The sequence below is a fragment of the Rutidosis leptorrhynchoides genome, chromosome 9, assembly GCF_046630445.1.
Source record: "Rutidosis leptorrhynchoides isolate AG116_Rl617_1_P2 chromosome 9, CSIRO_AGI_Rlap_v1, whole genome shotgun sequence".
Taxonomy (NCBI): Eukaryota; Viridiplantae; Streptophyta; class Magnoliopsida; order Asterales; family Asteraceae; genus Rutidosis; species Rutidosis leptorrhynchoides.
Genome location: NC_092341.1, coordinates 242,968,695 through 242,986,618, shown reverse-complemented (window position 1 = coordinate 242,986,618; position 17,924 = coordinate 242,968,695). Strand labels below are relative to the sequence as shown.

Here is a 17,924-nt window from a genome sequence, read left to right as displayed (position 1 = left end):
CGAGGCCAACCTTACATTTGTTCAAAGATGTTATATGTATTTTTACTACAAAATACAGTATGGTGAGTTTCATTTGCCTTTTTACCCTTTATATTTTTGGGACTGAGAATACATGCGCTTTTATAAATGTTTGACGAAATAGACACAAGTAATTGAAACTACATTCTATGGTTGAATTATTGAAATCGAATATGCCCCTTTTTATTAAGTCTGGTAATCTAAGAATTAGGGAACAGACACCCTAATTGACGCGAACTCTAAAGATAGATCTATTGGGCCTAACAAACCCCATCCAAAGTACCGGATGCTTTAGTACTTCGAAATTTATATCATGTCCGAAGGAGGATCCCGGAATGATAGGGGATATTCTTATATGTATCTAGTTAATGTCGGTTACCAGGTGTTCACCATATGAATGATTATTTTTGTCTCTATGCATGGGACGTATATTTATGAGAACTGGAAATGAAATTCTTGTGGTCTATTAAAATGATGGAAATAAATGATTATGATAAACTAATGAACTCACCAACCTTTTGGTTGACACTTTAAAGCATGTTTATTCTCAGGTGTTAAAGAAATCTTCCGCTGTGCATTTGCTCATTTTAAAGATATTACTTGGAGTCTTTCATAGCATATTTCGAAGAACGTTGCATTCGAGTCATTGAGTTCATCAAAGATTATTATTAAATTAATTTATAGTTGGATAGTGGATATTATGAAATGATATGCATGCCTGTCAATTTTCAATGTAAAGAAAGTTTATCTTTTAAAAACGAATGCAATGTTTGTAAAATGTATCATATAGAGGTCAAATACCTCGCAATGTAATCAACTATTGTGAATCGTTTATAATGTATATGAACGGGTCCTTTCAATTTCTTTTAAGGTGTGGGTAATGTAACATCCCGCATTTTTCGGTTAAATTATTTTAACCGTCTTTTATTTTAAATAATATCCTTCGTGACTAGATTCGTAACCTCCGTTAGCTAACATTCTTAAAAACTTTCGTTATTGGATTATAACATCTCCCGTTAATGCGCGTATCTAAAATATTCGTTTGGTTGATTCACGCACCCGCACCCGAACTAGAGGGACTAAACTTGCAAAGAGGCCAAAGATTTGACTAGGTCAACTAGTCAAACCTTCAACCTCCTCCTCTCATTTTCTCTCTTTCTCTCTTTTCATACTTTCATTTTCCTCTCAAGAACTCAAACAAGATTCATCATCTAATTTCGGATTTGGAGGCTAACATCAAAACAAATTACATATTTGGAATCCTCTCTTCATCCTCTTCGACTTGATACCAATTTCATCTCATTTGGGTAACTTTCTAAAATCACTAGATTTTGTGTTCTTGATGTTTTTGAATTATAAAAGTGCTAATTAGTGTCTATGGCTCGTGTATAACATGAATATATGTTTTGTTTGTTCGATTTGTTGTTTTGAGTAACTAGTTTGAACACTTGAAAATGGGTTTGCTTAATCTTTGATTTTGGAAGATTAAATATTGTTAAATTGTTAAAGTTCATGTTTTAATTGTGTTACTAGTATCACTAGCTTCATTTTGATGTGTAGGTTGATTTGTAAAACTTCAAAAACATGATTAATGATTTTGTGATTCTTGATTAGGGTTTGATCGTTCTTGAGATGAACTTTTTGATGCTTGAATGCCATGAAATGTTAATTGTAAGTGTTTAGTTGTAATGCATATTTCATTACCTTCAAAACGGCATATCATATGTGTGAATTGGATTCCCGAAACTTAAAATGCTTTTCAAGAACTTGAAACTTTGAAAATGGACCTTAAATGACCACTTGGCGAGAAATCGGTTATTGTAAATGATATTTTCGCTTGATAAAAAGTTGTTAGTTGTGTTCCTTGTCAAAAGAGCTTTCCAACGATATAAGATACGCATTCTAAGTGTTTACGGTTTGTGTTTTGTATTTGTTTGAGTTTTGGGTTGAGACTTAGAAAACTGAAACTGGCCAGGTACCAGCTCGCGTGAAATGCCGCGGCGCGGCCAGCCTTTGTCGCTTCTGACCACCTTGTTCAATATACGAAAAATGTTTGATAGTCTATGGACCTCCGATTCACATGAGACTTGTTCTAACATGCTTATATATGAATAACTAGCACAGAAGAATAGTTCGGGACCCGACCCGAACGTGTTGACTTTTGTTGACTTTGACCCGACCAAAGTTTGACTTTTTGTCAAACTTAACCAAATGTTTATGCAACCTTTATAACATGATTCTATACTTGTATCTTGCATGAAACTTGACAATTTGATTCACATGCTATATAATCGAGTTGTAACGAGCCATAGGACTAATTGAACATCTTTGACCGATCGTGATTACCGTTATTGATACAACCCTAATTGTTTAGGTCAAGACTAGCGTTTGTAATTTGCACGTTACTTGTTGAAGTGTCTTTTCACTCTCGCACTCCAGGTGAGATCATAGTCCCACTTTTTCTCTTTTGAACTTATATTTGGGATGAGAAAATATAAACGTTTCTTTTTAACTAAGTGAACACAAGTACAGGAAAACAAACATTCTACATACGAGTTTAGAACAAAAATCCTCAATTCGATTATCATTAGTTACAATTGCAGGGTGTAAGTGTAGGCGTGAACTTATGTTGTATGGCCATATGGGTTTGACAAACCCTCATCTCGGACGGTTCGCTACCGTTCACAGATGAAATATATTTTCGAGAAACAGTGTTGTTCTAGCACTATTATGATGGGGGTTCAACGGACGGAATGTTAAGCCTTGATAATTGGGTGCTCGTGAATATTAACTTTTAGAATGTACTATTATTTTATCAATGTTGCAAATCTTGTGGTTCGACTTACTTTTACTCACTTACTTACTTACTTAAACCTATGATTTCACCAACGTTTTCGTTGACAGATTTCTATGTTTTTCTCAGGTCTTTGAACGATATGTGAAACATGCTTCCGCTCATTATTTGATACTTGCTTTGGATGTCGGGTATATGTGCATACATGGAGCGTCTATTGACTTTATTTAAAACAGTGTCGCCTAGATTTCATTTGTACTTATAACATTGTAACGAAACTTTTGGTTGAACAATTATTGTAAACTTGGGAACAATCTTTATTTAAGAAATGAAGGCGACATATTTTTTGGTCAAACGTCATTTTAAAGACTTACGACCGCGCAATGGGACCTAAGTAGTCGGCGCCGTCAATGACGATTTGGTCGGATCGCTACAATGAAAAGCGCAGCGCATATGATTAAAAGCGCATATGATGAAAAACACATACGATGAAAAGCGCATATGATGAAAAGTGCATATGATGAAAAGTTTATATGATGAAAAGCGCAGCGCATATGATTAAAAGCGCATATGATGAAAAGAGCATATGATGAAAAGCGCAGCGCATATGATTAAAAGCGCATATGATGAAAAGTGCATATGATGAAAAGCGCAGCGCATATGATTAAAAGCGCATATGATGAAAAGTGCATATGATGAAAAGCGCAGCGCCTATGATTAAAAGCACATATGGTGATTAATGAAAAAGCACATATGGTGATTAATGAAAAAGCACATATGGTGATTAATGAAAAGCACATATGGTGATTAATGAAAAGCACATATGATGATTTATGAAAAAGCACATATGGTGATTAATGAAAAAGCACATATGGTGATTAATGAAAAAGCACATATGGTAATTAATGAAAAGCACATATGGTGATTAATGAAAAGCACATATGGTGATTAATGAAAAGAATATTGAGAAAGAATCACCAATATTTCTTGAAAGAATTCAAGGTTATATATATGGACCAATTCATCCATCATGTGGACCATTTTGATATTTCATGGTTCTAATAGACGCATCTAGCGAATGGTCTCATGTTTGTGTGTTATCAAGCCGTAATATGGCATTTGCAAAGTTTCTTGCACAAATTATTAAATTGAGAACACATTATAGTGATTACACCATTAAAAGGGTGAGACTTGATAATGCTGGTGAGTTAACATCTCAAGCATTTAATGATTATTATATGTCTACAGGGATTGTTGTTGAACATCCAGTTGCTCACGTGCATACACAAAATTGGTTTAGCTGAATCAATAGATAAACGCTTGCAGCTAATAACTAGACAATTGAAAATGAGTACAAAACTCTCAATATTTATATGGAGACATGTAAATTTACATGATGAGACATTAATTCGCATTAAACCAAGTGCAAGTCATAAATATTCTCCATTACCAACTTAATTTTGGTCGAGAGCCAAATATTTTCCATCTTAGAACATTTGGTTGTGCAATGTATTTTTAATTGCACCACCACAACAAATGGTTCTTCAAAGAAGGATGAAAATATATGTTGAATATGAAACACCTTCAATCATAAGATATATTGAACCCATGACGGGTGATGTTTTTACATCACGTTTTGCTGATTGTCACTTTAATGAAACATTGTTCCCTAGATTAGGGGGAGAAAAAAAAATAAAGAAAATGATGTTTCATGGTGTGAACCTCAATTAATGTATCTTGATCCTCACACAAAAGAATGCGAAAAGAAAGTTCAAAAATAATGCATATGCAAGAACTTGCAAATAAATTACCTGATGCATTTACAGATATAAAAAGGAGTGGCTAAATCATATATATCAGCAATAAATGCTTCAGCTAGAATTGAAATTCTAAAAGCTGGCAATAATATCACTCATGAGTCTTTGCCACTTCTGAAACGTGGAAGACCAATTGGTTCCAAAGATAAAAATCCTCGAAAAGAAAAATCAGCTGATAATTAGGTAAAAGAAAGTGTTCAAGAAGAACCACAAATCAGTACTCCAACTGCAGAGGAGATTGATGATGTCAATACAGAAATTGAAATCAATTATGCATATTCAAAAATATTATGGAACCGAAATGAAATGAAAAATCTTGATGAGAAATTTTCATTTAATGTTGCATATGACATAATGAATAATGATGATAATCCAGAACCAACATCTATGGTTGAATGTCAAAATAGACATGATTGGGTTTAATGGAAAGAAGCAATACGAGTTGAATTAGAATCACTCAATAAAAGAAAAGTTTTCGGATCCATCGTTCTCAATCCTAAAGATGTGAAACCTGTAGGATACAGATGAATTTTTGTCCGAAAAAGAAATGAGAAACATGAAGTTACAAGGTATAAAACTAGACTTGTAGCTCAAGGTTTTTCTCAAAGACCAGGAATTAATTATGAGGAAACTTATTCCCCTGTTATGGATGCAATTACTTTCAAATACTTAATCAGCCTGACAGTTTCTAAAATTCAAAAATGCATCTCATGGATGTTGTTACTGCTTATCTATATGGATCACTTGATAGTGATATATATGAGGATACCTGAAGGATTTAAGGTATTAGAAGCATCAAATGTAAAACCCAAGGAAATGTATTCGATTAAATTACAAAGATCTTTATATGGGTTGAAACAATCGGATCGCATGTGGTATAAACGATTAAGAGATTACTTGATAAGCAAAGGGTATACAAATAATCTTATTTGCCCATGTGTATTCATTAAGAAAACAACATCCGGATATGTGATCATAACTGTTTATGTTGATGATCTTAACATCATAGGTACAAATAAAGAGATCCATGAAGCTATTCAACTTCTAAAGAAAGAATTTGAAATGAAAGATCTCGAAAAAACCAAGTATTGCCTTGGTTTACAAATTGAGCATATGCCTAATGGTTTACTTGTACATCAAACAACATATACTAAAAAGATTTTGAAACGTTTCAATATGGACAAGGCAAAACCATTAAGTACTCCTATGGTTGTTAGATCACTCAATGTTGAAGCTGATCCATTTCATGAAGAAATTCTTGGACCAGAAGTACCATATCTTAGTGCAATTGGAGCTCTTATGTATCTTACAAATTGTACAAGACCTGACATTTCTTTTGTAGTTAATTTGTTAGCAAGGTTCAGCTCAGCTCCTACCAAAAGACACTGGAATGGGATCAAACACATATTTCGATACCTTCGAGGAACCACTGATTTAGGATTATTTTATTCTAACGAATCAAAACAGGATTTGGTTGGTTATGCAGATGCATGTTATTTATCTGATCCACATAAAGAACGCTATAAAAGACCAATAACTATCTTCACCAACAACTATATATGAAGATAATACAGCTTGCATAATACCAATGAAAGAAGAGTATCAAAAGTGACAGAACAAAATATAAATGCTGACGAGGCGCCAAAGCCATAGACGGTCTAAACGGTCATAAGTTTGATGGAAAAGAATGGTATGTTGGTAAGGCTCAGAAAAGACTGAAAGAGAATAGGAATTGAAACAAGGGTTTGTGCAAACCATGAAGGAGACTGTAGAAAAATCACAGGGGCTAAACTTGTACATAAAAGATTTAGATGATACAGTTTCAGATAAACAAGATCTCGTAAAAGACAACCAGATTAAAATGAGATACGTTCAATCAACAACTCTGCTGATCTTTATACCAAAGTACTGTCAACCGCTGTTTTCAGAACACACGTTCACAATATTGGCATGAGGCAAGTTCAAAAGATGTGATGACTCAGCGATGTCAACTTTAGGGGGAGTCAACTCTATACTGCACTCTTTTTCCCTTGACTAAAGTTTTTATCTCACTGGGTTTTTCTTTAGCAACATTTTTAAAGAGGCAGTACTAGTTGCTCTCTAATAAATTGTCATCCAAAGGGGGAGTGTTATATATGTGTCAATAATTCAATTGGATACAAAAGTCTATAGATATGGACACAAAAGTCTATAGATGTTGTATAAGTCAATATTGGCTGACAATTTTTTAATAATTCTACAGTAGAATATGTAGTATATATACTCCCTCTTGAGTTAGCAAATAACACACACTATGATATATTTCATATATATACACACTCTATTTTCTTACTTATATATATGTCTCTAATTAGTAAATAAGCCAAAAGTAGTTATAAACTACTAAATTACAACAATTTATAATTATTAGGCAGAAGGTAAATATTAGATTGAATTTTAATGAGTAATAGATACAAATATTATTATTTGAAGAAAATTTCAACTCAAATGTGCTCGGATGATTATTCTCTTGTTATGGTGTCTTATCTTTCACTGAATTGCTTACGTTTTACAGTAATCATTTTTCGCAAAAAATAAAAAAAAAATACAAAAAAAAAAAAAAAAAAAAAAATTGTACTAGGAAAATACTCACATAGTAGTTATCTATGTTTAGACACAGCTAATTGACACCTATAACTAATTCTAGACATGTATACTAGAGATTACACAAAGAGTGTACCGAACGAGCACTAATAAAAGATTTAAGTCAAAAAAGAGCCTAACTGCATTTGCACTGCAGCCTTTAATTAGTATCAGCACAGCATTCACTCGTATAATTTGCCGATTAAAACACATATGACTCCAGTATCGAGGCAACTTAACATTGTTACACTATTGTACTACATTTTACTTCGATAACTTAACACTAACCTACAACGATAAAACAGATGATTAGCTGTAATAGCCTAGTTTATTAAAAACAAATAACAAGTTTACAGTAGCAACAGTTGACAAAACTAATGAACAACTTTAGGTATCTATCCACGTTAAGTTTCCCGTTAACAAGAATTTGCTTGGAAGATCTCCACCTGATGGTGCAAGATATGTGAACTTCTTCCTGTATTGGTAAATAGGAAAGACACTAGCTCGAGAGATACTGATAACAGGCATTACAAAAAAATAAAAAAAATAAAAAAAAATAAAAAATAAAAAAGGTTAGACGGAGTTCAAACCTTGGGATATCGATATCAGTGATCCAAATAAAGCCAGCTATGTTGCTACACACGGAGTAAAAAAGGTAATAATTAGCACATTATCATTAAAATTTGATAGGTTTAACATAAGTGGCAAAACAGGTTGGCTAGCTAGTCAAGACGTGGAGAGTTTTGAGACGGGCCACAATGGTTAAGGTCGGATCGAGTTGACTTGTCAACACTTTTTTCCCGTTCTACAAGTTTCATAAATCACTGATACATTAGATATCTTTTAATTATATAACTTACCAACTTATATTTTATTTTTTAAACGGCAAATAAATAACTTACCAACTAGATTGGATAATAAGGTAACTAATAACGCTTTCAAGAGAATTACTTTGTGAACAACTTTCAACCTCTTTAACATGTTTTCTTAATTCCAAGTAACCTGATATTTACCCATGCAACTTGTGACTTGAGCGAAAGAGGTAAAACTGTAAAGCCGACAAAAAGTACAATGCAATGCAATGCAATAGTGACATTTCTTAAATGTGTGTATTTTGTTTGGAGACAATTAAATTGGGACGGAGGGAGTAATCATTTGACCAAATTTCATATGGTTAAAGTTTCCATCTATATATTTCAGATAGTCTAAGCATCGAATTATTACCCACAAGTGTAGGTGACAATTTTGATCCATTTACTTACGAACGGGTTGGTTGATTTAGGGTATTTTTATCTCTAATCTCCAAGCGTCCAAACATGTAACCAAGATCAATCTTCTAATTTTATGTCAATCAGGTCAAGTCTTTCGTGTATATTCATTCATAAAACCTCCTAAATCATTACACATTTTGATCTGTTACTCAATCCGCCCATTTTATCACTATTAATCAAAAGTTGCAGTAGCAAGCAAGCAAACTTCATATGATGGTATTGTTATAGCATCTTATATACATCAGTTAGTTAGGTGCGATAATACCTCGAAAGAATTTGATCTTGTTCTTTTGCAAATGAGACAGCAAGAACTTGATTCACCAAATCGGCGGTGATGTTAACCGGAACCAATCTCAAGCGATCAGCCACAGGCTGTGCACCAATTGGTAAAGCTGAAGCTGGGGCCTGTGGGCCACCACCAATTCTATAAATAGCCAAATCACTGAAATTTGCAATACTTGAATGTGGGGAGAGGTCATTTGAAAGACCATAAAAATACTCCTGAAATTACATTATAGGCCTTAGTAAGATTTGATTCAGTGAAACAGGATAAGTAAATTATTACATTTAAAAGGTAATTTAAAGAGCATGTTTTCAGCTTACCCTTATTTTTTGGCTCCTGGCACTTTGTCGGTATTTTGAATTTCTAGATACAACACCACCTGATTTCTGAAGCTTCACCACATCCACATTTGGCTTTCGTTTTAGAACGTCTTTTAACATGCTGCAAAGTTTTTCCTGAACAAATAATATAACAATACATGAGCAATTCATGTTTTTATTGATGCTGTCTTGATTAAACACATCTATTTTGATTGCAATGTCAAACTATGATTAAGAGCAGTCAATATACTTCTACTTACTACTTGATGACCTAATAACTGATATTAATTTTTCATCTAACATGGCTATTTCACTTCATAAACTTCAGTAAGGGTGTGTTTGTTTATTTGTTTACCTCTTAACTGAAAGGTTCGGCGCTGAGTATTGAACCATTCAGCATTCGGCGCGTTTGTTTCTGACTTCTGAATGACATATGATTTGACATATGATGCTGAATGGTTCAGCATTCAGAGTTGAAACACTCTCTTAATGGTTAAGCACATAAACTTTCTGTAATATCCCCTCAAATCATATCCAGAACACTTAACAAACAAGTATATTAAATTTTGTATTCCTGTAACACGTTAATAAGGTAATTTTACCCATTTCATATCGTTCAATCAAAATGATTATCAAACCGCTTATTTTCATTCAGAACCAAGTTTATTCAGAGAATGTGAATCATTCAGATTATAAACCAAATGCAACCTAAGTTGATTTATAAAATTACAGTTAAAAAAATTGGGAAAGGTCATCACCTGACCCAATACAAGAACAACAGTGGCTTGGAATGTATCAATTGCATGCAGAAGAAGCTGCAAAGAGAGAGATGATATATTTTAACATAAGTTGATGTAATCATTTATATTAATATATTAATTAACATTATACATTAAAGGAGAGCCTACATAGCACATACATCATAACCAAGTCCATCTATGAACCCCATCGTGTTGATGACCATGCCGGCTGCCCTAGATTCTGCATTCCCAGCAAATTGCCTTTCCAGAATCTGTGCAAGCTCCTTTACAAGCACCCTATAAAGATCTGCATTAACACTACAAAGACAAGTGTAAAGATGTTGAAACAACTCAAATATCATAACTCAGCCATTTATTTTGTACAATAAAATTTAACTTTATGGGTATGAAAACCATACCCTAAATATGCATAAACAGTATAGAATGTATGCCCTCGAACCAAACACTCCCTTGAAGATATATTAAGTATTTATTAAAAATAAATAATGAGTAAAATAATCTTACGTTGGAGTGTTATGTCCATAATAGTAAACAAGAGGCATCTCGAGGGGAATCCCTTCGACTGGATCAATTGGCATTTCGATTGGGCTAGCAGCAACACAACCTGGGATGGTTATGGATCCTTGGCCGACGTCCAAATCCACAAAAGTAGGCTTCCATCCCTGTTTGGCAGCCCAACTAAGAAGCATTCTTGACAGGGTGCTCTTTCCAGAGTCTGTTGGTCCAACTACAATCACCCTGGGACCCTGAACATATTGAGTTCATTGTAATCGCATGAATGAAACTTAGTAATTAAAAGAAAATAGCTAAGAACTTGGAATCTGGTGAATCTCAATTTGAAAAAATAAAAATAAAAAAAAAAATCTTAAGAATGGCAGTTTCCATCCATGGTGCAATTTATGTTTAATCACAAATGGATCCTGTAATCCTCTTAAAGGCTAGCTAGAACAGAAATGGATCTAACGGATCAATATTATAGTCCATACTTAATGTATATGATATGCTTAATCATGTTGTGTAAATATTTAATGTATTAATATTAATTAATTTTAATTACAATAATAAAATAATAATTAACACACCAAGTCACCAACTGTGTATGGCCAATAAACACATTTCCAGTTCTACCCAACCAAATCCAAACTGGCCTCTCTATCGGTAGTCTGCTCAAATATGGCATGTTGAAACCCAAACCTGTTCAACTACTTTGAATCATTACGTGACCCGCCCATCCTGCCCCCATTAGAAAACATGATATAGAGACAAGACACCACAAATCATTGATCAATCTTGTCCGTACTTGTGCAAACTGCTTCTACACAATGTCATATTTAGTATCAACGAGTTAGGAAGCCCGCGCGTTGCGGCGGGGTAGTAATTTATTTTTAAAATGGAAAAGGACAAATAGCTGACGTGACGTCAATGAATGGTTACCATTCATAGTTTTTGTGCTTTAGTAATGGGTATAATTTTTGTGTTTTAGTAATAGGTATAATGTATGATCAATTCAACCTATTAAAGTGATATTACTCCTGATAATCGCAAATGGGTTATTTGTCAGAAGGTTCAGGAAGAAATATATGCAAAGAAAAACAAAATGATCAATTGCATAAACATGAATATGTAACTGAGTATTTGGTAGGTACAGTTATCCAATCTACCACTCCATTCAAATTTGCTATCAGGCTCAACGAGCGTGTTTTATTTTGAAGCTAAATGTGACCTGGGAAAATTATCAACATATCAATAGCAATCTCGGCAGATACAGAGATTGTTTTAATTACTCTGAATACAAACCTAACTCGTTGCCAGACAGGGAAGAAGTGCCTAGAAAACATCAAAACTTCTTGTCCATTCAGACATGTATCACAAACTTAGTAGTGATTAATTGAATACAATGATGATCATTTAATAATCCTTATAAATGGGCATTTCATATATGACACACTCAATAAAAAGTTGGTAAAATAGTTACTATTCTGTTATGAAAAAGAAGAAGATGATAACCTGGGAAGCGTCAGCATCACCAGCAGCGGCTTTTGCTCGATTTCTACGTCCTTCAAGTACGGCATGCACGTTTACATAACTGATCATTGGTGTCTTTATATAAAAACAGAAAAAGAATTAGCGATACTGTATGTTGTGCAAGTAATACTACAATAATGCTCTATCTTATATTCAGATAGGCATCATACCTCATCTGCTACGTAATCAGTCTCAGTGTTATCCTGCATTTCAATTGTGGCCCCATACCATGTAAATATCTGAAGTTACAAATAAGACGAATGATATATCAGTTTAATAAATAAAGCTCAATTCAAGTGGCTATAATATATTACTTGAAATAAAAATCAGCCAAAAAGGTGCCAAGCAATAAGTCTTGAAACAAACAAAGTAAATGTAAGAAAAATGGAACACTGTCCAATTAAGTATGTATGTACATATGCACAAGAAGCTCTAAGATTATATTTTGTAAACAATTCCCGGCCTATGATCAAAGGTCGCAGCTGTCAACAAAAAACTTCCCTTTCATTATTGGACAGATTTGTTAAGACTATTTTCAATATACACACAAGCTCTTAGGTGTTATATCTTGTACATGTACGCATTATATATCGCACATAATCACACAAGCACCATTTCCTGTACACATGTTATTTCCAGTTTCAGTCAAAAAGCAGCCACTTGAAGTTCCACAGAACACCTCAAACTAACACCAATAAGCATATAAGCATTTAAGCATATAAGCATACAGAATTTAGCATACAGCATATAGCATATACTCCAGCATATAGCATATAGCATATATGATGAAATAGAAAAGAGAAATTGAATGTATCAGAAAGAGTAGGTTTATGTTTGTTTACAGCAAATTTCATCTTAGGTGGGAAGATGAGCCAATTTTCAGGAGGCATTTCGGTGCCATATATTTCAGCAGTCCCATTAAGTAGCCTGAGACGTAAAGAAGTGTTAACATTAACTTCAATCCTTAGTTCACTTTCTTTCTCCAGTTTCACCTGCTTCATAGCCGGAGAACTGGCTGCTGCTGCTGCTGCTGCAGTTTGACCGATAGGTGCACCTCCATATGCTGCCATAACTGACCTTATTATGTTCCAACAACACTTCTGAACCTTGGTCCCACTACCTTCAAGTACACTTAACATCAACAAGGTAAGTGAATGATAGTATTTCTACCCTTACTGGCACTAGTCAAAATGAAAATTGTTCACAAATGAATCCGTGCAATATCATCTTATATTCAAATTGACTCCACTTCACTCACAAGGCTCGTGCTCCGTATCCGATCATGTAAATCTCAACGATAGATGCATTTTAATGCATATCGATACCAATTATATATGTTAAAATCTACGTAGGTATACAAACACCGTCAATTTGCAAGTTCAAGTACTGAAATTGTCTACACATAAACACATTAGATTTCAAATTCTACTGTAGTTTACACAATCTGCATCAAGTATGATATTATTCAGACTGAAATTGTGTTCGGAGTTGCTCGAAAACTTTGATTAAGATAATAATTGAAGAAAAGAATGTATAAACCTAACTTATTAGTATAAAAAAAATTAATCAACGGAGAAATTCAAATAGTTATAAGAATACATTCAACAGTAAGTATGAAAACTAGTTGAACTGTAAAGGTAAAAAAGTAACCTGAGATAGTAATAGAGAGGCAAGGGTTTTAGCGCAGAGAAATAAAGGGGACGATGGATGGATGGATGGATGTCCAACGTGATTTTGATTCTCTCTCTTTTTTCTCTGGGGAAACGAAAGGGGAGTTTGAGTTCAGATTTTGTTTAAACCCCCTCTAGTTTCTGGAATTACCAAAAAAAAAAAGTACTTTCTAAACGACTAAACAAACCCATTAAACAACATATAGTTTTTTCTTTTTCTTTTCCAATGGTATTATCAGTAGGAATGACAATGGATCGAATATGATTGGAATGATGCTATATCCACATTCATATTCATAACTTTTATTCATCTATATCCACTTAATCTCAGTTCATCCATCGATATCCATATATATATATATATATATATATATATATATATATATATATATATATATATATATATATATATATATATATATATATATTAAGATTAATGGATATATGTTGAATATTAAATTAATGTTAATCTAACGATGACTTTCACAATTAAATATTGATTATAACAAATATAAATGCATAATCTTTATGTTTTTTGTTTATTACACATGTTTTTATTGTAATTTTCGCCGATCGGGACTTTAATTGAACAAAAGACGTTACACAATAGGCGAATATATTTTTAAACTAATGTAAATGTTCAACGTTTAACATTATTATTAACAGTATTATAATTATAAGTTTCATGAGCCTTATTTTCGTTAATAGTTTACAATTTTGTAGGTTATATGGATATGGATATGTAGATGCATATGCATGTATTTTAGTACGTATATATGTATGTATTGATGTATTTCGAGTGGTACCGAATATATCCATGGATGATAAATTATCATTCATATTCGATCCATGAAATATTTTGATCATCCATATCTATTTATCGTCAATTTACATCATCCATATCCATTATATATGGATCGGATGAGTGGATATCCATGAATGGAACATCCATTGCCAACCCTAACTACTAATCTTTCTTTCCTAAAATTGTAAATCCCACATGGCTTTTTTTCAAAAAAAAAAAAAAAAAAATACTATATAAACGAGCTCTTCTTTTAAAAAAAGGAAAATGACTAAACAAGATATAAGATACAAACAATAAGCGACATGACTAAAAAACCGAACAAACAAAAATAATGAGAAGCACACAAAAAATAGAAAAAAAAACCAACAACCAAACAAACAAGCCAAACCAACTGACGAGTAATGGTGTATCATATAAGTTACACGCATAAAAGCATCATTTTTACACGGAAGGAACCCACGAAACGCATAAAAGACAACAATAACAACAATTTTTATTAAATAGCTGTCCAGCGTTCTACGATTGTACCAGGCTGCCTAGCGTCATGTGTAAGCCCTGAAGGGAGCTTCTATGCTTAAGCCCTTAAATAAGCACGTGAGCAGCACACATTCGACGTCAATGCCAAGCCCAAGTCAGTTACGAATATTTCGCATAATTGAATCAACCAGCATCTGACACGTGTATCTGAAAATTACGGAGGATCTATGCCTATAAATAGACCCCTGGGTCACTGATGTTAAAGCGAAGGGGTACGAAATATTATTATTTTTATTACGAAATACGATACAATTTACACAAGTTTTATTTATTTATATAGATGGGATATACTTAAACCTTGCTACAACACTTATAGGCAGTGTACCTAATCGTAGAGTAGTGTAGTTTTTAGTAAGTCCGGTTCGTTCCACATGGAGCTAGCTGAGTTTAACGCTATATTTGTAACAACTATATTTATATAAAATATATATAATTATATATAGTAATATTATTATAAAATGGAGTTTTTACCGTTTAATGACCGGTTTGTCGATTTTATATTTTAAGCGTAAAGATAAATGATGATAATATAAATGACAGAATTTAAATTGCGATAAAGTAAATTGCAGTAATTAAAATGACAGTAAATAAAGGTACGATGAAATATGAAATAAAAGTATTATGCTTATTTAAACTTCCGTAATCATGATGTTTGACGTTTTGATTTTAATTGATTGTTACCCGGGTTAATTGTCCTTTGTCCTGGTTAATTTGATACCTATCTGGTTTTTGTCCATAATAGTCCATCGGTCATAATTATAAAATGCTCGTCAAATTAACCTTATTCCCGAAGTCAAATATTCCAACTAATTAGGGATTCGAACTGTAACAAGGTTTTAGTACTTTGTTAATAATTACATCAGGTTATCGACTGCGTGTAATCCAAGATTTTAATACTTTGTTAACAATTACACCAATTATCCTTGTATATAATCCACCCCTGTTTTAATGAGATATGAATATTAATTTACCCACTTGATCAGAATGAATAATCAATTACCCAACCCGAATAATTAATTAAATGATCGTAAAAGATGTCGTATAAACGTCACTAAATAGGACATACATAATCTTTTTAATAATTATTAGATTAACTAATTTGAAGATAGGTTCGACGGATTCTAATGAGTTGTCATTCGATTAGACAATACCCCCCATCTATTAATAGTCAATAGTCCAATATCCACAAGTGTCGGTCTTTTGTCCAAACCTTAATTATGGTACAAAATCCAATAACCCCGTCTTAATATTTAGCCCAACATCACGATTACTTCGGCTCAAATAAGTATAATAATAACTTAGTTATGAGACATTAATTTAAAATGGAAGAACATAGCTTACAGTGATTATTTATCGCGTAGCGTTACCCGGACAGAATTTCGACTTACAAAACCTTAAAACATTTCTTACAATAACTCAATTATTATTAATCTTAAATTAAACTTAAACTTATAAATATAAATATATATAATTTGATCAGAGGAAAGAAAGGAAAAAGATGTGTGTAAACTCGGCTGAAAAGGTTGCAATTTATAGCACTTGGCCTGACTTTTGGCCCCATGCGATCGCATGGAAATTGTGCTTCCAGGCCATGCGATCACGTGGCTTCAGATTCCAGCTCATAATGATTTGTTTGCTAGCTTGTCGACGTTATATTTAATTATATAATATAATATATATAATTTATATTATATATATATATATATATATATATATATATATATATATGTAATATATATATATATATGTATATATATATATGTATATATATATATTTATGTATATTATATTTATGTGCATAGTTGACTTGTAATTTTAGCTCCGTTGACTTGCGCATTGATGCTCGGTTTATGTCCTGGTTCCGGATTTTCGAACGTCCTTTCGTACGATTTAATATCTTGTACTTTGCGTTTCGCGACTTGTACTCTTGTCATTTTTGGACGTTTCTCATCAATAAATTGAACCACTTGAATTATATCTTGTACATTTTAGCTTTTTGGTCATTTGCGTCTTAAATAGTCGTTTTCTTCTTTTGTCTTCGCACTTATTTATTTAAACGAATATTACATAAAAATAGAACAAATGCAACTAAAAGCTTTACATATTGGAATGATATTGATACTAAATATATGTTCATTTAGAGCACTATCAAATATCCCCACACTTGAACGTTGCCTGTCCTCAAGCAATAAAGAACTTGAAATAAAATCACACTTCACTCGAATCACTTTTTTTTTCACACTTTATACATCAGTGATTTTGATAAGGCGGTATGAACAATGATAGTAACGATGTGATTTACAGTCCCACATGACTATAAATTAGATCCTTAAGGAAATTGGATCTTTATGAAAACATTTGATCTTTTGAAAATTCATTCTAGATTTTACCCTAGATAAGTTTTCCGGAATAACCCTTCACCGGTGTTTGCAAATTGTTTTTGTGGGTTTCATATTTTCAAATTTTAGCTCAAAACTTATGGTTTTGTGTCACCCACTTGCTAATCCTTGTATTAGGAAAGCACACGTCCAGTATACTTGCTCCGTATATTACCTTTCGGTAAACTACCGTCCGGTTGTAAAGGAAAGCGTTGAACAAGAAACTGTTAAGGCAATGTCTAATGACATGCAGATGTTCATGGTCTAAAACGTGTCGGATGCAATTACTATCCTTTGTAGGAGCAATAGTAAAGATCACCCTATAATTTTTTGGTCTGGCACAAGGTCCTGTCTTTGACCATGCAATGCAACCACCATTCTTACGGTTGACACCCGAATTGGTTTAGGTGACCTAATGAATTTCGATGAAATCTTAGGATTTTACGTTCAATGGTAATGAACGCATTGCAAATAGGTTTTCAGAAAACAAATCGGTTTTAATTTTGATCAAAATATTTTCTCGTTCAAGCTCGAGTTTAGATATCGTTGAATTCCATGAGTTTGTAATTCTCAATCTTTAAAGTCAATCTCAAGGATTGAGTAATATCAGGCTTAAAAGCTGA

The 17,924-nt window shown here is 33.0% G+C and overlaps 1 protein-coding gene across 1 annotated transcript; it reads right to left on the bottom strand.

Annotated features, from left to right (window-relative positions):
• Nucleotides 1–7,596: 7,596 nt before the first annotated feature.
• On the bottom strand, nt 7,597–13,695 carry LOC139867116 (protein CLP1 homolog). The gene is made up of 11 exons (XM_071855446.1): nt 13,562–13,695; nt 12,754–13,031; nt 12,082–12,150; nt 11,894–11,986; nt 10,391–10,632; nt 10,045–10,183; nt 9,884–9,940; nt 9,126–9,260; nt 8,788–9,023; nt 7,842–7,886; nt 7,597–7,726 (listed from the first exon to the last, which is right to left on the bottom strand). Exons 2-11 carry the CDS (start codon nt 12,979–12,981, stop codon nt 7,639–7,641), a joined length of 1,332 nt encoding a protein of 443 aa, XP_071711547.1. The 5' UTR covers nt 12,982–13,031; nt 13,562–13,695; the 3' UTR covers nt 7,597–7,638.
• Nucleotides 13,696–17,924: the final 4,229 nt, after the last annotated feature.